This window comes from Cololabis saira, chromosome 7 (assembly GCF_033807715.1).
Source record: "Cololabis saira isolate AMF1-May2022 chromosome 7, fColSai1.1, whole genome shotgun sequence".
Taxonomy (NCBI): Eukaryota; Metazoa; Chordata; class Actinopteri; order Beloniformes; family Belonidae; genus Cololabis; species Cololabis saira.
Window position 1 is genome coordinate 269,855 of NC_084593.1, and position 22,325 is coordinate 292,179.

Below are 22,325 nucleotides of genomic sequence, written 5' to 3' on the forward strand. Positions count from 1 at the left end.
TATGGTATATTATGGTATACTATGGTATCTTATGGTATCCTATGGTATCTTATGGTATCCTATGGTATATTATGGTATATTATGGTTCCCTATGGTATCTAATGGTATCCTATGGTATATTATGGTATATTATGGTATCCTATGGTATATTATGGTTTCCTATGGTATATTATGGTATCCTATGGTATATTATGGTTTCCTATGGTATCTTATGGTATCCTATGGTATATTATGGCATCCTATGGTATATTATGGTATATTATGGTATCCTATGGTATCTTATGGTATCTTATGGTATATTATGGTATATTATGGTATCTTATGGTATCTTATGGTATATTATGGTATATTATGGTATCTCATGGTATATTATGGTATATTATGGTATCCTATGGTAGCTTATGGTATATTATGGTATATTATGGTATAGTATGGTATCCTATAGTATATTATGGTATATTATGGTATCTTATGGTATATTATGGTATCCTATGGTATATTATGGTATCCTATGGTATATTATGGTATATTATGGTATCATATGGTATATTATGGTATCTTATGGTATCTTATGGTATCCTATGGTATATTATGGTATATTATGGTTTCCTATGGTATCTAATGGTATCCTATGGTATATTATGGTATCCTATGGTATATTATGGTTTCCTATGGTATCTTATGGTATCCTATGGTATATTATGGTATCCTATGGTATATTATGGCATCCTATGGTATATTATGGTATCCTATGGTATATTATGGTTTCCTATGGTATCTTATGGTAATCCTATGGTATATTATGGTATATTATGGTATCCTATGGTATATTATGGTATCCTATGGTATATTATGGTATCCTATGGTATCCTATGGTATATTATGGTATCCTATGGTATATTATGGTATATTATGGTATATTATGGTATCCTATGGTATATTATGGTATCCTATGGTATATTATGGTATATCATGGTATATTATGGTATCCTATGGTATCCTATGGTATATTATGGTATCCTATGGTATATTATGGTATCCTATGTTATCTTATGGTATCCTATGGTATATTATGGTATCTTATGGTATATTATGGTATATTATGGTATCCTATGGTATCTTATGGTATCCTATGGTATCCTATGGTATATTATGGTATCTTATGGTATCTTATGGTATCCTATGGTATCTTATGGTATCTTATGGTATCCTATGGTATATTATGGTATCCTATGGTATATTATGGTATATTATGGTATATCATGGTATATTATGGTATCCTATGGTATCTTATGGTATATTATGGTATATTATGGTATATTATGGTATCCTATGGTATCCTATGGTATATTATGGTATATTATGGTATATTATGGTATATTATGGTATCCTATGGTATCTTATGGTATCCTATGGTATCCTATGGTATATTATGGTATCTATGGTATCTTATGGTATCCTATGGTATCTTATGGTATCTTATGGTATCCTATGGTATCTTATGGTATCCTATGGTATATTATGGTATCCTATGGTATATTATGGTATATTATGGTATCTTATGGTATCTTATGGTATCCTATGGTATATTATGGTATACTATGGTATCCTAGGGTATCCTTTGGTATCTTATGGTATCTATGGTATATTATGGTATCCTATGGTATATTATGGTATATTATGGTATACTATGGTATCTTATGGTATACTATGGTATCTTATGGTATCCTATGGTATATTATGGTATACTATGGTATCTTATGGTATCCTATGGTATCTTATGGTATCCTATGGTATATTATGGTATATTATGGTTTCCTATGGTATCTAATGGTATCCTATGGTATATTATGGTATATTATGGTATCCTATGGTATATTATGGTTTCCTATGGTATATTATGGTATATTATGGTATCCTATGGTATATTATGGTTTCCTATGGTATCTTATGGTATCCTATGGTATATTATGGTATCCTATGGTATATTATGGCATCCTATGGTATATTATGGTATATTATGGTATCCTATGGTATCTTATGGTATCTTATGGTATATTATGGTATATTATGGTATCTTATGGTATCTTATGGTATATTATGGTATATTATGGTATCTCATGGTATATTATGGTATATTATGGTATCCTATGGTATCTTATGGTATATTATGGTATATTATGGTATAGTATGGTATCCTATAGTATATTATGGTATATTATGGTATCTTATGGTATATTATGGTATCCTATGGTATATTATGGTATCCTATGGTATATTATGGTATATTATGGTATCCTATGGTATATTATGGTATGTTATGGTATCTTATGGTATCCTATGGTATATTATGGTATATTATGGTTTCCTATGGTATCTGATGGTATCCTATGGTATCTTATGGTATCCTATGGTATATTATGGTATCCTATGGTATATTATGGCATCCCATGGTATATTATGGTATCCTATGGTATATTATGGTTTCCTATGGTATCTTATGGTATCCTATGGTATATTATGGTATCCTATGGTATATTATGGTATCCTATGGTATATTATGGTATCCTATGGTATCCTATGGTATATTATGGTATCCTATGGTATATTATGGTATATTATGGTATCCTATGGTATATTATGGTATCCTATGGTATATTATGGTATATCATGGTATATTATGGTATCCTATGGTATCCTATGGTATATCATGGTATATTATGGTATCCTATGGTATATTATGGTATATTATGGTATCCTATGGTATATTATGGTATATTATGGTATATTATGGTATATCATGGTATAATATGGTATATTATGGTATCTTATGGTATATTATGGTATCTTATGGTATCATATGGTATATTATGGTATATCATGGTATCTTATGGTATCCTATGGTATATTATGGTATATCATGGTATATTATGGTATCCTATGGTATCCTATGGTATATCATGGTATATTATGGTATCCTATGGTATATTATGGTATCATATGGTATATCATGGTATATTATGGTATCCTATGGTATATTATGGTATATTATGGTATCCTATGGTATATTATGGTATATTATGGTATATTATGGTATATCATGGTATATTATGGTATATTATGGTATCTTATGGTATCTTATGGTATCCTATGGTATCTTATGGTATCTTATGGTATCCTATGGTATCTTATGGTATCCTATGGTATATTATGGTATCCTATGGTATATTATGGTATATTATGGTATCTTATGGTATCTTATGGTATCCTATGGTATATTATGGTATACTATGGTATCCTAGGGTATCCTTTGGTATCTTATGGTATCCTATGGTATATTATGGTATCCTATGGTATATTATGGTATATTATGGTATACTATGGTATCTTATGGTATACTATGGTATCTTATGGTATCCTATGGTATATTATGGTATACTATGGTATCTTATGGTATCCTATGGTATCTTATGGTATCCTATGGTATATTATGGTATATTATGGTTTCCTATGGTATCTAATGGTATCCTATGGTATATTATGGTATATTATGGTATCCTATGGTATATTATGGTTTCCTATGGTATATTATGGTATATTATGGTATATTATGGTATATTATGGTATCTCATGGTATCTTATGGTATCTTATGGTATATTATGGTATATTATGGTATCTCATGGTATATTATGGTATAGTATGGTATCCTATGGTATCTTATGGTATATTATGGTATCTTATGGTATATTATGGTATCCTATGGTATATTATGGTATCCTATGGTATATTATGGTATATTATGGTATCCTATGGTATATTATGGTATCCTATGGTATATTATGGTATATTATGGTATCCTATGGTATATTATGGTATGTTATGGTATCTTATGGTATCCTATGGTATATTATGGTATATTATGGTTTCCTATGGTATCTAATGGTATCCTATGGTATCTTATGGTATCCTATGGTATATTATGGTATCCTATGGTATATTATGGCATCCTATGGTATATTATGGTATCCTATGGTATATTATGGTTTCCTATGGTATCTTATGGTATCCTATGATATATTATGGTATATTATGGTATCCTATGGTATATTATGGTATCCTATGGTATATTATGGTATCCTATGGTATCCTATGGTATCCTATGGTATATTATGGTATCCTATGGTATATTATGGTATATTATGGTATCCTATGGTATATTATGGTATCCTATGGTATATTATGGTATATCATGGTATATTATGGTATCTTATGGTATCCTATGGTATATCATGGTATATTATGGTATCCTATGGTATATTATGGTATATTATGGTATCCTATGGTATATTATGGTATATTATGGTATATTATGGTATATCATGGTATATTATGGTATATTATGGTATCTTATGGTATATTATGGTATCTTATGGTATCATATGGTATATTATGGTATATCATGGTATCTTATGGTATCCTATGATATATTATGGTATATCATGGTATATTATGGTATCCTATGGTATCCTATGGTATATCATGGTATATTATGGTATCCTATGGTATATTATGGTATCCTATGGTATATCATGGTATATTATGGTATCCTATGGTATATTATGGTATATTATGGTATCCTATGGTATATTATGGTATATTATGGTATATTATGGTATATCATGGTATATTATGGTATATTATGGTATCTTATGGTATATTATGGTATCTTATGGTATCATATGGTATATTATGGTATATTATGGTATATCATGGTATCTTATGGTATCCTATGGTATATTATGGTATATCATGGTATATTATGGTATCCTATGGTATCCTATGGTATATCATAGTATCTTATGGTATCCTATGGTATATTATGGTATATCATGGTATATTATGGTATATTATGGTATATTATGGTATATCATGGTATAGTATGGTATATCATGGTATTTTATGGTATATTATGGTATATTATGGTATCCTATGGTATATTATGGTATATTATGGTAACATACGGTAATGACCAACATGACCTCGGTGATGTCAGAGGTCAGAGGTCACATGACCACACCCACCAGCGTCTGATTGGCCGACAGCAGGCTGCGGTTGCTCTGGTCTCCCCGGATCGGAACCAGCGGCATCGTCCCGAACTTCTGCTTGGAGATATCTGAGGACGAGTGACGGCGCAGGACCGGGGGACCCGGGTCCTGGTTCTGCAAGACCAAGACCAGGATTAGAGACCAGGACCAGGACCAGGACCAGGACCGGGGGACCCGGGTCCTGGTCCTGGATCAGAGAGACCAGGATTAGAGACCAGGACCAGGACCAGGATTAGAGACCAGGACCTGGACCGGGACCAGAACCAGAACCAGAACCAGAACCTACCTGGGCCTTCATGATCCCGGTGATCCAGTCCCAGAGTTCTTCTTCACTGCTGCAGCAGAGGAACCTGGACATGAAGAACAGTCGTCTGTAGAAGCAACGATGCAACGGAAACTCCCACATGGTGATGTCATCACTGTGATGTCATCACAGTGATGTCATCACTGTGATGACATCACCGTGATGACATCACCGTGATGACATCACGGTGATGTCATCACGGTGATGTGTTTGTGTTCCCCCCAGGTTTTACTCACAGCTGGTGTTTCTCTGACATCACGGTGAAGCCCCACCTGGAAACAAACATAGACCTGGATCAGTAAACTCAGGGGTCAAAGGTCAGGGATCAGTAACTCCTCAGGGGTCAAAGGTCAGGGATCAGTAAACTCAGGGGTCAAAGGTCAGGGATCAGTAACTCCTCAGGGGTCAAAGGTCAGGGATCAGAAACTCCTCAGGGGTCAAAGGTCAGGGATCAGAAACTCCTCAGGGGTCAAAGGTCAGGGATCAGTAAACTCCTCAGGGGTCAAAGGTCAGGGATCAGTAAACTCAGGGGTCAAAGGTCAGGGATCAGAAACTCCTCAGGGGTCAAAGGTCAGGGATCAGAAACTCCTCAGGGGTCAAAGGTCAGGGATCAGAAACTCCTCAGGGGTCAAAGGTCAGGGATCAGTAAACTCAGGGGTCAAAGGTCAGGGATCAGTAAACTCAGGGGTCAAAGGTCAGGGATCAGTAAACTAAGGTCAAAGGTCAGGGATCAGTAAACTCAGGGGTCAAAGGTCAGGGATCAGTAAACTCAGGGGTCAAAGGTCAGGGATCAGTAAACTAAGGTCAAAGGTCAGGGATCAGTAAACTCAGGGGTCAAAGGTCAGGGATCAGTAAACTCAGGGGTCAAAGGTCAGGGATCAGTAAACTCAGGTCAAAGGTCAGGGATCAGTAAACTCAGGTCAAAGGTCAGGGATCAGTAACTCCTCAGAGGTCAAAGGTCAGGGATCAGTAAACTCAGGGGTCAAAGGTCAGGGATCAGTAACTCCTCAGAGGTCAAAGGTCAGGGATCAGTAAACTCAGGGGTCAAAGGTCAGGGATCAGAAACTCCTCAGAGGTCAAAGGTCAGGGATCAGTAAACTCAGGGGTCAAAGGTCAGGGATCAGTAACTCCTCAGGGGTCAAAGGTCAGGGTTAGAGGTTGGTGGATCAGTGGTGACGGTTGGGGGTCAAAGGTTAAAGGTCAGGGTTAGAGGTCAAAGTTCAGGGTTAGAGGTCAAAGGTCAGGGTTAGAGGTGAGGGTTTGGTGGGGGTCAGGTTGAGGGTTCAGGGTCAGGGGTCAAAGGTCAGGGTTAGAGGTCAAAGGTCAGGGTTAGAGGTCAAAGGTCAGGGTTAGAGGTGAGGGTTTGGTGCAGCCCCCGGGTCTCCCACTCAGAAGGCGCGCCGGTTCCCCCCAGTGTCCAGCCGCGGTACTGCAACAGAAAATCCCATGGGACCCAGAAAGCTTTTTTCCCATAGACCGCAATAGTAAAAGATCGTCCTCTAAAACTGTTCACAGGAACCTCCAGCTGGAATCACCGCACATTACTAATCTTTGTATTCTATATTTTTAAGTCATGGACTTTATATCCGTCAAAAATGTTTTATAACGGCCAGAAAAGTCAAAGAAAAGTCTCTTTCTGGGCGTGACGTCACGGCTGACGTCACAGCCGTGTCCGTGCATTCCATGGATATTTATATTAATATATATTATATAATTATATTATATTAATACATTAATAATATATGTAATGCTATACATGTAATAATATACATTAATTTATGTATTATATTAATACATATTATATTAATATTCGCGTCATTGCCCCGGGGCATGATGGGAGGCCCCAGAGCATCATGGGAGGTGACTCAACTGCGCATGCTCTATGGGCCGCTGTATGCGGAAGTAAACCCGGAAGTCAGAGATTTTTTCGGCTTATGCGCTGGCTGAGCAGAATGCATTGAAATGAATGGGCGGCCATTTTTAGTCTCCAATCCAGTTTCTATAATACATCCATGGTTTGGTGGGGGTCAGGTTGAGGGTTCAGGGTTCAGGGTCAGGGGTCAAAGGTCAGCATCACCTGCTGGGAGCTTTCATCTTCCTGCGGATTCCCAGGTAAACCTTCATGGACTTCAGGTTCCAGTCCTTCTCCGGTTTCAGGCTCTGGAAGAGAAACCAGGACCGGGTCAGACCGGGTCAGAACCAGGTCCAGACCGGGTCAGAACCAGGTCAGAACCAGGTCAGAACCAGGACCGGGTCAGAACCAGGACCGGGTCAGAACCAGGTCCAGACCGGGTCAGAACCAGGTCAGACCGGGTCAGACCGGGTCAGAACCAGGACCGGGTCAGAACCAGGTCAGACCGGGTCAGACCGGGTCAGAACCAGGACCGGGTCAGAACCAGGACCGGGTCAGAACCAGGTCCAGACCGGGTCAGAACCAGGTCAGAACCAGGTCAGACCGGGTCAGAACCAGGTCAGAACCAGGTCTTCTCACTGTGTATAAGTATCAGTAAGTGTGTGAGAGCGGTAAGTCCGTGAACTTCACTCAGAGCTGCTCCTCAGCCAATGTCCTTGATGTTATCAGACGGCTCGGTCGGTTCTGAAACAGGTCCACAGATGTTCCTGAGAGGGGAGGGCTAGTGGGGGCAGAGTTTACATTCCACCAGGGAGATTGTGACTGGAGCGACCGGTCCAGACCGGTTCAGACCAGTTCAGACCAGTTCAGACCGGTTCAGACCGGTCCAGACCGGTTCAGACCAGTTCAGACCTTCTTGTCCTTCAGCAGCAGCAGTAGGTTCTGGTTCTGGTTCTGGTTCTGGTTCTGGTTCTGGTTCTGGTTCTGGTTCTGTTCTCACCTTCTTGTCCTTCAGCAGCAGGAGTCGGTGGTTCTGGATCTGGAAGGTTCTCTCCTGGAACCGGGTTCCCTGCAGGAGTTTAGGAGGTTCCTCTCGGACCCGGAGCAGCCCGACCTTCATGATGTCGGACCTGTAGGCTGAGAGGTCAAAGGTCAGAGGTTAGCCCCGCCCCCTTCAGGCTGGAGAGGTCAGGTTAAAGGTTAGCCCCGCCCCCTTCAGGCTGAGAGGTCAGAGGTTAAAGGTTAGCCTCGCCCACAGAGCTGGCCCCGCCCACTACAGGTAGCCCCGCCCCCCAGGTGAGGTACCTACAGGTGAGGATGGGGAGGCCCCGCCCCCTAAAGGGGCGTGTCCAGGTACCTACAGGTGAGGATGGGGAGGCCCCGCCCCCTAAAGGGGCGTGTCCAGGTACCTACAGGTGAGGATGGGGAGGCCCCGCCCCTAAAGGGGCGTGTCCAGGTACCTACAGGTGAGGATGGGGAGGCCCCGCCCCTAAAGGGGCGTGTCCAGGTACCTACAGGTGAGGATGGGGAGGCCCCGCCCCCTAAAGGGGCGTGTCCAGGTACCTACAGGTGAGGATGGGGAGGCCCCGCCCCCTAAAGGGGCGTGTCCAGGTACCTACAGGTGAGGATGGGGAGGCCCCGCCCCTAAAGGGGCGTGTCCAGGTACCTACAGGTGAGGATGGGGAGGCCCCGCCCCCTAAAGGGGCGTGTCCAGGTACCTACAGGTGAGGATGGGGAGGCCCCGCCCCCCCAGGTGAGATACCTACAGGTGAGGATGGGAGGCCCCGCCCCCCCAGGTGAGATACCTACAGGTGAGGATGGGGAGGCCCCGCCCCCTAAAGGGGCGTGTCCAGGTACCTACAGGTGAGGATGGGAGGCCCCGCCCCCCCAGGTGAGATACCTACAGGTGAGGATGGGGAGGCCCCGCCCCCCCAGGTGAGATACCTACAGGTGAGGATGGGGAGGCCCCGCCCCCTAAAGGGGCGTGTCCAGGTACCTACAGGTGAGGATGGGGAGGCCCCGCCCCCCCAGGTGAGATACCTACAGGTGAGGATGGGGAGGCCACGCCCCCTAAAGGGCCGTGTCCAGGTACCTACAGGTGAGGATGGGAGGCCCCGCCCCCCCAGGTGAGATACCTACAGGTGAGGATGGGGAGGCCCCGCCCCCCCAGGTGAGATACCTACAGGTGAGGATGGGGAGGCCCCGCCCCTGAGGAATCCTCTTCACCAGCAGGTGGGCGGAGCTCGGGTCGGCCATCTTGCACCACTGCAGCGCCTGTTCCAGAACCTTCTCCTTCGGGTGCAGAGGACGCTCTGGGGGACAGGTGGACAGGTGAGTCAGACAGGTGTACAGGTGAGTCAGACAGGTGAGTCAGACAGGTGTTCAGGTGTTCAGGTGTACAGGTGAGTCCACCTGTACACCTGAACACCTGAACACCTGTACAGGTGAGTCCCTCACCCAGCTGTCCGTCCTCCACCTGTACACCTGAACACCTGTACACCTGAACACCTGTACACCTGAACACCTGTACACCTGAACACCTGTACAGGTGAGTCCCTCACCCAGCTGTCCGTCCTCCACGGCCTCAAACGTCATCCAGACGTCTTTGTCTCCGGCGGGAACGTTCCTCATGTAGAGCACCTGATTGGTCAGCTCCTCGGCGGACATGGTGGGGGACACCTGTGGGGGCGGGGCCAGAGGTCAGAGGTCACACCTGATCACCTGGGTTAGCGTTAGCAGCGCCACCTACTTACCTTCAGCGTGATGCAGCAGTCGGGGATTTTCTTCTCCAGGTAAACCTCGATGATCAGATCACCGGCCTGAGACAGCTGAGAGAGGGACTCGTCAGTGCTAATGCTAGCTACGCTAAAGCCTGAGAGAGCTGAGACAGAGACACGTCAGTGCTAATGCTATGCTAACACTACAACTCAGCAACGCTAGAGCCTGAGACAGCTGAGACAGAGACACGTTAGTGCTAACGCTAGGATAACGCTACAACTCAGCACCGGCCTGAGACAGCTGAGACAGAGACACGTTAGTGCTAATGCTAGCTATGCTAAAGCCTGAGAGAGCTGAGACAGAGACAGGTTAGTGCTAATGCTAATGCTAGCTACGCTAAAGCCTGAGACAGCTGAGACAGAGACACGTTAGTGCTAATGCTAATGCTAGCTACGCTAAAGCCTGAGACAGCTGAGACAGAGACACGTTAGTGCTAAAGCTAATGCTAGCTACGCTAAAGCCTGAGAGAGCTGAGACAGAGACACGTTAGTGCTAAAGCTAGCTACGCTAAAGCCTGGGACAGGGACATATCAGTGCTAATGCTATGCTAACACTACAACTCAGCTACGCTAGAGCCTAAGACAGCTGAGACAGAGACACGTTAATGCTAATGCTAGCTACGCTAAAGCCTGAGAGAGCTGAGAGAGAGACACGTTAGTGCTAATGCTAGCTACGCTAAAGCCTGAGACAGCTGAGACAGAGACACGTCAGTGCTAATGCTAGCTACGCTAAAGCCTGAGACAGCTGAGACAGAGACACGTCAATGCTAATGCTAGCTACGCTAAAGCCTGAGACAGCTGAGACAGAGACACGTTAGTGCTAACGCTAGGATAACGCTACAACTCAGCACCGGCCTGAGACAGCTGAGACAGAGACACGTTAGTGCTAAAGCTAGCTACGCTAAAGCCTGAGAGAGCTGAGACAGAGACACGTTAGTGCTAATGCTAGCTACGCTAAAGCCTGAGATAGCTGAGACAGAGACAGGTTAGTGCTAATGCTAATGCTAGCTACACTAAAGCCTGAGACAGCTGAGACAGAGACACGTTAGTGCTAATGCTAATGCTAGCTACGCTAAAGCCTGAGACAGCTGGGACAGAGACACGTCAATGCTAATGCTAATGCTAGCTATGCTAAAGCCTGAGACAGCTGAGACAGGGACACGTTAGTGCTAATGCTAGCTACGCTAAAGCCTGAGACAGGTGAGACAGAGACACGTCAGTGCTAATGCTAGCTACGCTAAAGCCTGAGACAGCTGAGACAGAGACAGGTTAGTGCTAATGCTAGCTACGCTAAAGCCTGAGACAGGTGAGACAGAGACACGTCAGTGCTAATGCTAGCTACGCTAAAGCCTGAGACAGCTGAGACAGACACGTTAGTGCTAATGCTAATGCTAGCTACGCTAAAGCCTGAGACAGCTGAGACAGAGACACGTTAGTGCTAATGCTAGCTACACTAAAGCCTGAGACAGCTGGGACAGAGACACGTCAGTGCTAAAGCTAGCTACGCTAAAGCCTGAGACAGCTGGGACAGAGACACATCAGTGCTAAAGCTAACTATGCTAAAGCCTGAGACAGCTGAGACAGAGACACGTCAATGCTAAAGCTAGGATAACGCTACAACTCAGCTATGCTAATGCTACAACTCAGCTATGCTAACGCTACAACTCAGCTATGCTAACGCTACAACTCAGTTATGCTAACGCTACAACTCAGCTATGCTAACGCTACAACTCAGCTATGCTAACGCTACAACTCAGTTATGCTAACTCTACAACTCAGCTATGCTAACGCTACAACTCAGTTATGCTAATGCTACAACTCAGCTATGCTAACGCTACAACTCAGCTATGCTAACGCTACAACTCAGTTATGCTAACGCTACAACTCAGCTATGCTAATGCTACAACTCAGTTATGCCAACGCTACAACTCAGCTACGCTAAAGCCTGAGACAGCTGAGACAGAGACACATTAATGCTAATGCAAGGATAACGCTACAACTCAGCTACGCTAAAGATAAAGCTCAGCTACGCTAAAACTCAGCTATGCTAAAGCTAAAACTCAGCTACTCTAAAAGCTAAAACTCAGCTACGCTAAAGCTAAAACTCAGCTACGCTAAAGCTTTATGATGGTGGGTGGAGCTACATGGCGAGGTGGGCGGGGCTTCATGAAGTGGGCAGGGCTTCACGGTGGGCGGGGCTTCGTGGTGGGCGGGGCTTGTACCTGCGTGTCCTTCCAGGTGGTGATGAGACTGATCTCCAGTTCAATCTGAGTCTGATGATCCTCATCAATCTGGAACACAGAGATACTGGTTTATACTGGTTTATACTGGTTTATGCTGGTATCTTAAACACAGAGATACTGGTTTATACTGGTTCACACTGGTTTATACTGGTTTATACTGGTTTATACTGGTTTATACTGGTATCTTAAACACAGAGATACTGGTTTATACTGGTTCACACTGGTTTATACTGGTTTATACTGGTTCACACTGGTTTATACTGGTTTATGCTGGTATCTTAAACACAGAGATACTGGTTTATACTGGTTCACACTGGTTTATACTGGTATCTTAAACACAGAGATACTGGTTTATACTGGTTCACACTGGTTTATACTGGTTTATACTGGTTTATACTGGTTTATACTGGTATCTTAAACACAGAGATACTGGTTTATACTGGTTCACACTGGTTTATACTGGTTTATACTGGTTCACACTGGTTTATACTGGTTTATACTGGTTCATACTGGTTTATACTGGTTTATACTGGTTTATACTGGTTTATACTGGTTTATACTGGTTTATACTGGTTTATACTGGTTTATACTGGTTTATACTGGTTCATACTGGTTTATACTGTTCCATACTGGTTTATACTGGTTCATACTGGTTTATACCGGTTCACACTGGTTCACACTGGTTTATACTGGTTCACACTGGTTTATACTGGTTTATACTGGTTCACACTGGTTTATACTGGTTCATACTGGTTTATACTGGTTTATACTGGTTTATACTGGTTCACACTGGTTTATACTGGTTTATACTGGTTTATACTGGTTTATACTGGTTTATACTGGTTCATACTGGTTTATACTGGTTTATACTGGTTTATACTGGTTTATACTGGTTCATACTGGTTTATACTGGTTTATACTGGTTTATACTGGTTTATACTGGTTCATACTGGTTTATACTGGTTCATACTGGTTTATACTGGTTTATACTGGTTTATACTGGTTTATACTGGTTCATACTGGTTTATACTGGTTTATACTGGTTTATACTGGTTCACACTGGTTTATACTGGTTTATACTGGTATCTTAAACACAGATATACGGCTTTATACTGGTTTATACTGGTTAATACTGGTTCATACTGGTTTATACTGGTTAATACTGGTTCATACTGGTTTATACTGGTTTATACTGGTTTATACTGGTTTATACTGGTTCATACTGGTTTATACTGGTTTATACTGGTTCATACTGGTTTATACTGGTTTATACTGGTTTATACTGGTTCATACTGGTTTATACTGGTTTATACTGGTATCTGAAACACAGATATACTGGTTTATACTGGTTTATACTGGTTCATACTGGTTTATACTGGTTCACACTGGTTTATACTGGTTCATACTGGTTTATACTGGTTTATACTGGTTCACACTGGTTTATACTGGTTTATTCTGGTTTATACTGGTATCTGGAACACAGAGATACGGGTTTATACTGGTTTATACTGGTTCATACTGGTTTATACTGGTTCATACTGGTTTATACTGGTTTATACTGGTTTATACTGGTTTATACTGGTTCATACTGGTTTATACTGGTTCATACTGGTTTATACTGGTTTATACTGGTTTATACTGGTTTATACTGGTTTATACTGGTCCATACTGGTTTATACTGGTTAATACTGGTTTATACTGGTCCATACTGGTTTATACTGGTTCACACTGGTTTATACTGGTTTATTCTGGTTCATACTGGTTTATACTGGTTTATACTGGTTTATACTGGTTTATACTGGTTCATACTGGTTTATACTGGTTCATACTGGTTTATACTGGTTTATACTGGTTTATACTGGTTTATACTGGTTTATACTGGTCCATACTGGTTTATACTGGTTAATACTGGTTTATACTGGTCCATACTGGTTTATACTGGTTCACACTGGTTTATACTGGTTTATTCTGGTTTATACTGGTATCTGGAACACAGAGATACGGGTTTATACTGGTTTATACTTGTTCATACTGGTTTATACTGGTTTATACTGGTTTATACTGGTTTATACTGGTTTATACTGGTCCATACTGGTTTATACTGGTTAATACTGGTTTATACTGGTCCATACTGGTTTATACTGGTTTATACTGGTTTATACTTGTTCATACTGGTTTATACTGGTTTATACTGGTTTATACTGGTTTATACTGGTTTATACTGGTCCATACTGGTTTATACTGGTTTATACTGGTTTATACTGGTTTATACTTGTTCATACTGGTTTATACTGGTTTATACTGGTTTATACTGGTTTATACTGGTTTATACTGGTCCATACTGGTTTATACTTGTTCATACTGGTTTATACTGGTCCATACTGGTTTATACTGGTTTATACTGGTTTATACTGGTCCATACTGGTTTATACTGGTTTATACTGGTTTATACTGGTTTATACTGGTTTATAAGGGTTTATACTGGTTTGTACTGGTTTATACTGGTTCTGCTGGACCATCGTGCCTCGATGGGCATTACTTTTCTCAGTAAAAAGTGTTACCGTGGCAACGCTAGAATCCAAAAAGCAAAAAAAAGGCGAACATTCGGACGCTTATTGTTCGGCTGAACTTTATCGTAGAGACATCGTTCAAATTTACAAACACTCGGCCCGATTGTCCCTAAAGGACCGTACAACCTCATCCTGCTACTTATTACGGTTTTTGTGATATTTAACTTTCAATTAAAAAAAAAAAATCAATTTTATTTTGGATACTTGTTGCTAAGCAACGGTTTATCGTACAAACATCATTACAACATTGACAAACCCGGGACGCGTTGTACTGCAACAGATTTTAGTCTCATCATGCTAGCTGTTACGGCTATTACAGTTTTTTGAGATATGCCGTTACCCTGTACTTGTGACAATAACGTTGAATCTAATCTAATCTGGTTGAAAGGACGCAGGTGGCGGGATGCTAGCTGATGCTAGCTGATGCTAGCTGCTAGCCTCGCACCGTCTCAGACTCACGTCAAAGACGGACAGGTAGTTGTCCCCCAGGTATGTGTGTATTTAACTAGTAACTAGTATTTAACCGGTCTCAGGTGTCGACAGGAAGTTCTCAGGTGTGTTGGACTCACGTCGAAGACGGACAGGTAATTATCCACCAAATCCTCCACGATCTTCACCTCGTGTTCTCCCTTCCCGTCCGTCTGGAACAAACTCGGCGCGAAAAGCAGCGACAGGTTCTTGGTGCACATCTGGTTGAGGCTAGCGCACTTCTGGACCCTGGAGGAATAAAACATCTGGTTGAGGTTAGCGCACTTCTGGTCCCTGGAGGAATAAAACATCTGGTTGAGGCTAGCGCACTTCTGGACCCTGGAGGAATAAAACATCTGGTTGAGGCTAGCGCACTTCTGGACCCTGGAGGAATAAAACATCTGGTTGAGGCTAGCGCACTTCTGGACCCTGTAGGAATAAAACATCTGGTTGAGGCTAGCGCACTTCTGGACCCTGTAGGAATAAAACATCTGGTTGAGGCTAGCACACTTCTGGAGGAATAAAACATCTGGTTGAGGCTAGCGCACTTCTGGAGGAATAAAACATCTGGTTGAGGCTAGCGCACTTCTGGAATAAAACATCTGGTTGAGGCTAGCACACTTCTGGAGGAATAAAACATCTGGTTGAGGCTAGCACACTTCTGGACCCTGGAGGAATAAAACATCTGGTTGAGGCTAGCACACTTCTGGAGGAATAAAACATCTGGTTGAGGCTAGCACACTTCTGGACCCTGGAGGAATAAAACATCTGGTTGAGGCTAGCACACTTCTGGACCCTGGAGGAATAAAACATCTGGTTGAGGCTAGCGCACTTCTGGAGGAATAAAACATCTGGTTGAGGCTAGCACACTTCTGGAATAAAACATCTGGTTGAGGCTAGCACACTTCTGGAGGAATAAAACATCTGGTTGAGGCTAGCACACTTCTGGAGGAATAAAACATCTGGTTGAGGCTAGCACACTTCTGGAGGAATAAAACATCTGGTTGAGGCTAGCACACTTCTGGACCCTGGAGGAATAAAACATCTGGTTGAGGCTAGCACACTTCTGGAGGAATAAAACATCTGGTTGAGGCTAGCACACTTCTGGAATAAAACATCTGGTTGAGGCTAGCACACCTCTGGAATAAAACATCTGGTTGAGGCTAGCACACCTCTGGAATAAAACATCTGGTTGAGGCTAGCACACTTCTGGAGGAATAAAACATCTGGTTGAGGCTAGCGCACTTCTGGAGAATAAAACATCTGGTTGAGGCTAGCGCACTTCTGGAATAAAACATCTGGTTGAGGCTAGCGCACTTCTGGACCCTGGAGGAATAAAACATCTGGTTGAGGCTAGCGCACTTCTGGAATAAAACATCTGGTTGAGGCTAGCACACTTCTGGAGGAATAAAACATCTGGTTGAGGCTAGCACACTTCTGGACCCTGGAGGAATAAAACATCTGGTTGAGGCTAGCACACTTCTGGAATAAAACATCTGGTTGAGGCTAGCACACTTCTGGAGGAATAAAACATCTGGTTGAGGCTAGCGCACTTCTGGAGGAATAAAACATCTGGTTGAGGCTAGCACACTTCTGGACCCTGGAGGAATAAAACATCTGGTTGAGGCTAGCACACTTCTGGACCCTGGAGGAATAAAACATCTGGTTGAGGCTAGCGCACTTCTGGAGGAATAAAACATCTGGTTGAGGCTAGCACACTTCTGGAATAAAACATCTGGTTGAGGCTAGCACACTTCTGGACCCTGGAGGGACAGGTCTTAGCTAAAACGCTAAAGCTACAACTCAGCTATGCTAAAGCTGAGTTTTAGCTTTAGCATAGTTGGGGGCGGGGCTACATGAGGGGGTGGGGCTAAATGAGGGGCGGGGCTTACCTGTACAGGAAGGGCGGGGCTAAATGAGGGGGTGGGGCTAAATGAGGGGCGGGCTTACCTGTACAGGAGGGGCGGGGCTAAATGAGGGGCGGGGCTTACCTGTACAGGTGGGGCGGGGCTAAATGAGGGGCGGGGCTTACCTGTACAGTTGGGGCGGGGCTACATGAGGGGCGGGGCTTAGCTGCACAGGAGGGGGCGGGGCTACATGAGGGGGCGGGGCTTATCTGTACATGAGGGGGCGGGGGTACAGGAGGGGGCGGGGCTAAATGAGGGGCGGGGCTTACCTGTACAGGAGGGGCGGGGCTAAATGAGGGGCGGGGCTTACCTGTACAGGTGACCAATCAGAGCCGCCAGCGTCGTCTTGTTGACGCGGGGAAGACTCCGGATGATTTCCTTGTAGCGGTCCAACCGGAGACGTCTCAGGGGGATTTCTGGGGGACGGACGGAGGACGGGGTTAGAGACCTGGGGACCAAACATGTCCCAAACAAAGACCTGGGGACCTGGTCCAGGACTTACTGGCGGCCTCCTGCCAGACCGGGTGCAGGTGGGACATGAAGACGGGGTCGTCGATCTCCCTGAAGAACCGCTTCAGGACGTCCGTCACGTCCTCGATGAAGTGGTCTCCGATCCGGAGCTTCACCTTCCGGGCGTCTCTCCTGAAGTCCTCCATGAGGACCCGGATCCTGGACCGGGCCCCGTTCTTCCTGTAGATCCCCTCGTGGCCCAGACCTAGGGGGAGAGGACCGGTTAGGACCTGGACCTGGACCTGGACCAGGTCTGGACCTGGACCTGGACCTGGTCTGGACCTGCACACTACTGTAACAGCCTGCTCATCAGTATATACTACTGTAACAGCCTGCTCATCAGTACTGGACTACTGTAACAGCCTGCTCATCAGTACTGGACTACTGTAACAGCCTGCTCATCAGTATCAACTACTGTAACAGCCTGCTCATCAGTACTGGACTACTGTAACAGCCTGCTCATCAGTATCTACTACTGTAACAGCCTGCTCATCAGTATCAACTACTGTAACAGCCTGCTCATCAGTACTGGACTACTGTAACAGCCTGCTCATCGGTACTGGACTACTGTAACAGCCTGCTCATCAGTATCAACTACTGTAACAGCCTGCTCATCAGTACTGGACTACTGTAACAGCCTGCTCATCAGTATCAACTACTGTAACAGCCTGCTCATCAGTATCAACTACTGTAACAGCCTGCTCATCAGTACTGGACTACTGTAACAGCCTGCTCATCAGTACTGGACTACTGTAACAGCCTGCTCATCAGTATCAACTACTGTAACAGCCTGCTCATCAGTATCAACTACTGTAACAGCCTGCTCATCAGTACTGGACTACTGTAACAGCCTGCTCATCAGTACTGGACTACTGTAACAGCCTGCTCATCAGTACTGGACTACTGTAACAGCCTGCTCATCAGTACTGGACTACTGTAACAGCCTGCTCATCAGTACTGGACTACTGTAACAGCCTGCTCATCAGTATCTACTACTGTAACAGCCTGCTCATCAGTACTGGACTACTGTAACAGCCTGCTCATCAGTATCTACTACTGTAACAGCCTGCTCATCAGTATCAACTACTGTAACAGCCTGCTCATCAGTACTGGACTACTGTAACAGCCTGCTCATCAGTATCAACTACTGTAACAGCCTGCTCATCAGTACTGGACTACTGTAACAGCCTGCTCATCAGTACTGGACTACTGTAACAGCCTGCTCATCAGTACTGGACTACTGTAACAGCCTGCTCATCGGTACTGGACTACTGTAACAGCCTGCTCATCAGTACTGGACTACTGTAACAGCCTGCTCATCAGTATCAACTACTGTAACAGCCTGCTCATCAGTACTGGACTACTGTAACAGCCTGCTCATCAGTATCTACTACTGTAACAGCCTGCTCATCAGTATCATCTACTGTAACAGCCTGCTCATCAGTACTGGACTACTGTAACAGCCTGCTCATCAGTACTGGACTACTGTAACAGCCTGCTCATCAGTACTGGACTACTGTAACAGCCTGCTCATCAGTATCAACTACTGTAACAGCCTGCTCATCAGTACTGGACTACTGTAACAGCCTGCTCATCAGTACTGGACTACTGTAACAGCCTGCTCATCAGTATCTACTACTGTAACAGCCTGCTCATCAGTACTGGACTACTGTAACAGCCTGCTCATCAGTACTGGACTACTGTAACAGCCTGCTCATCAGTATCAACTACTGTAACAGCCTGCTCATCAGTACTGGACTACTGTAACAGCCTGCTCATCAGTACTGGACTACTGTAACAGCCTGCTCATCAGTACTGGACTACTGTAACAGCCTGCTCATCAGTATCAACTACTGTAACAGCCTGCTCATCAGTACTGGACTACTGTAACAGCCTGCTCATCAGTACTGGACTACTGTAACAGCCTGCTCATCAGTATCTACTACTGTAACAGCCTGCTCATCAGTATCAACTACTGTAACAGCCTGCTCATCAATACTGGACTACTGTAACAGCCTGCTCATCGGTACTGGACTACTGTAACAGCCTGCTCATCAGTACTGGACTACTGTAACAGCCTGCTCATCAGTATCAACTACTGTAACAGCCTGCTCATCAGTACTGGACTACTGTAACAGCCTGCTCATCAGTATCGACTACTGTAACAGCCTGCTCATCAGTATCTACTACTGTAACAGCCTGCTCATCAGTACTGGACTACTGTAACAGCCTGCTCATCAGTATCTACTACTGTAACAGCCTGCTCATCAGTACTGGACTACTGTAACAGCCTGCTCATCAGTACTGGACTACTGTAACAGCCTGCTCATCAGTATCAACTACTGTAACAGCCTGCTCATCAGTACTGGACTACTGTAACAGCCTGCTCATCAGTACTGGACTACTGTAACAGCCTGCTCATCAGTACTGGACTACTGTAACAGCCTGCTCATCAGTATCAACTACTGTAACAGCCTGCTCATCAGTACTGGACTACTGTAACAGCCTGCTCATCAGTACTGGACTACTGTAACAGCCTGCTCATCAGTATCTACTACTGTAACAGCCTGCTCATCAGTATCAACTACTGTAACAGCCTGCTCATCAATACTGGACTACTGTAACAGCCTGCTCATCGGTACTGGACTACTGTAACAGCCTGCTCATCAGTACTGGACTACTGTAACAGCCTGCTCATCAGTATCAACTACTGTAACAGCCTGCTCATCAGTACTGGACTACTGTAACAGCCTGCTCATCAGTATCGACTACTGTAACAGCCTGCTCATCAGTATCTACTACTGTAACAGCCTGCTCATCAGTACTGGACTACTGTAACAGCCTCATCAGTACTGGACTACTGTAACAGCCTGCTCATCAGTATCAACTACTGTAACAGCCTGCTCATCAGTATCTACTACTGTAACAGCCTGCTCATCAGTACTGGACTACTGTAACAGCCTGCTCATCAGTATCCACTACTGTAACAGCCTGCTCATCAGTATCAACTACTGTAACAGCCTGCTCATCAGTACTGGACTACTGTAACAGCCTGCTCATCAGTACTGGACTACTGTAACAGCCTGCTCATCAGTACTGGACTACTGTAACAGCCTGCTCATCAGTATCCACTACTGTAACAGCCTGCTCATCAGTATCTACTACTGTAACAGCCTGCTCATCAGTACTGGACTACTGTAACAGCCTGCTCATCAGTATCAACTACTGTAACAGCCTGCTCATCAGTATCAACTACTGTAACAGCCTGCTCATCAGTATCAACTACTGTAACAGCCTGCTCATCAGTATCAACTACTGTAACAGCCTGCTCATCAGTATCAACTACTGTAACAGCCTGCTCATCAGTACTGGACTACTGTAACAGCCTGCTCATCAGTATCCACTACTGTAACAGCCTGCTCATCAGTATCTACTACTGTAACAGCCTGCTCATCAGTACTGGACTACTGTAACAGCCTGCTCATCAGTATCAACTACTGTAACAGCCTGCTCATCAGTATCAACTACTGTAACAGCCTGCTCATCAGTATCAACTACTGTAACAGCCTGCTCATCAGTACTGGACTACTGTAACAGCCTGCTCATCAGTATCTACTACTGTAACAGCCTGCTCATCAGTATCAACTACTGTAACAGCCTGCTCATCAGTACTGGACTACTGTAACAGCCTGCTCATCAGTACTGGACTACTGTAACAGCCTGCTCATCAGTACTGGACTACTGTAACAGCCTGCTCATCAGTACTGGACTACTGTAACAGCCTGCTCATCAGTATCAACTACTGTAACAGCCTGCTCATCAGTACTGGACTACTGTAACAGCCTGCTCATCAGTATCAACTACTGTAACAGCCTGCTCATCAGTACTGGACTAGTGTAACAGCCTGCTCATCAATACTGGACTACTGTAACAGCCTGCTCATCAGTATCTACTACTGTAACAGCCTGCTCATCAGTATCAACTACTGTAACAGCCTGCTCATCAGTACTGGACTACTGTAACAGCCTGCTCATCAGTATCAACTACTGTAACAGCCTGCTCATCAGTACTGGACTACTGTAACAACCTGCTCATCAGTACTGGACTACTGTAACAGCCTGCTCATCAGTACTGGACTACTGTAACAGCCTGCTCATCAGTATCAACTACTGTAACAGCCTGCTCATCAGTACTGGACTACTGTAACAGCCTGCTCATCAGTACTGGACTACTGTAACAGCCTGCTCATCAGTATCAACTACTGTAACAGCCTGCTCATCAGTATCAACTACTGTAACAGCCTGCTCATCAGTACTGGACTACTGTAACAGCCTGCTCATCAGTACTGGACTACTGTAACAACCTGCTCATCAGTACTGGACTACTGTAACAGCCTGCTCATCAGTACTGGACTACTGTAACAGCCTGCTCATCAGTATCAACTACTGTAACAGCCTGCTCATCAGTACTGGACTACTGTAACAGCCTGCTCATCAGTACTGGACTACTGTAACAGCCTGCTCATCAGTATCCACTACTGTAACAGCCTGCTCATCAGTATCTACTACTGTAACAGCCTGCTCATCAG

The 22,325-nt window shown here is 44.1% G+C and overlaps 2 protein-coding genes across 2 annotated transcripts in view; both read right to left on the reverse strand.

The window, feature by feature from the left end:
- Nucleotides 1-22,325, reverse strand: part of LOC133446702 (arf-GAP with Rho-GAP domain, ANK repeat and PH domain-containing protein 3-like) — a 158,271-nt gene that overhangs the window by 85,060 nt on the left and 50,886 nt on the right.
- The window catches only part of LOC133447741 (arf-GAP with Rho-GAP domain, ANK repeat and PH domain-containing protein 3-like), a 51,662-nt gene continuing 34,401 nt past the window's right edge, over nt 5,065-22,325 (reverse strand). The window contains exons 22-33 of the mRNA XM_061726468.1: nt 17,730-17,942; nt 17,538-17,643; nt 15,422-15,569; nt 12,262-12,330; nt 10,016-10,090; nt 9,824-9,941; nt 9,446-9,574; nt 8,263-8,399; nt 7,488-7,570; nt 5,647-5,682; nt 5,393-5,456; nt 5,065-5,220 (exon numbers count right to left, since the gene is read on the reverse strand). Coding sequence (XP_061582452.1) covers nt 5,065-5,220; nt 5,393-5,456; nt 5,647-5,682; nt 7,488-7,570; nt 8,263-8,399; nt 9,446-9,574; nt 9,824-9,941; nt 10,016-10,090; nt 12,262-12,330; nt 15,422-15,569; nt 17,538-17,643; nt 17,730-17,942 — 1,334 coding nt within the window. The remainder of the gene's footprint in view (nt 5,221-5,392; nt 5,457-5,646; nt 5,683-7,487; nt 7,571-8,262; nt 8,400-9,445; nt 9,575-9,823; nt 9,942-10,015; nt 10,091-12,261; nt 12,331-15,421; nt 15,570-17,537; nt 17,644-17,729; nt 17,943-22,325) is intronic.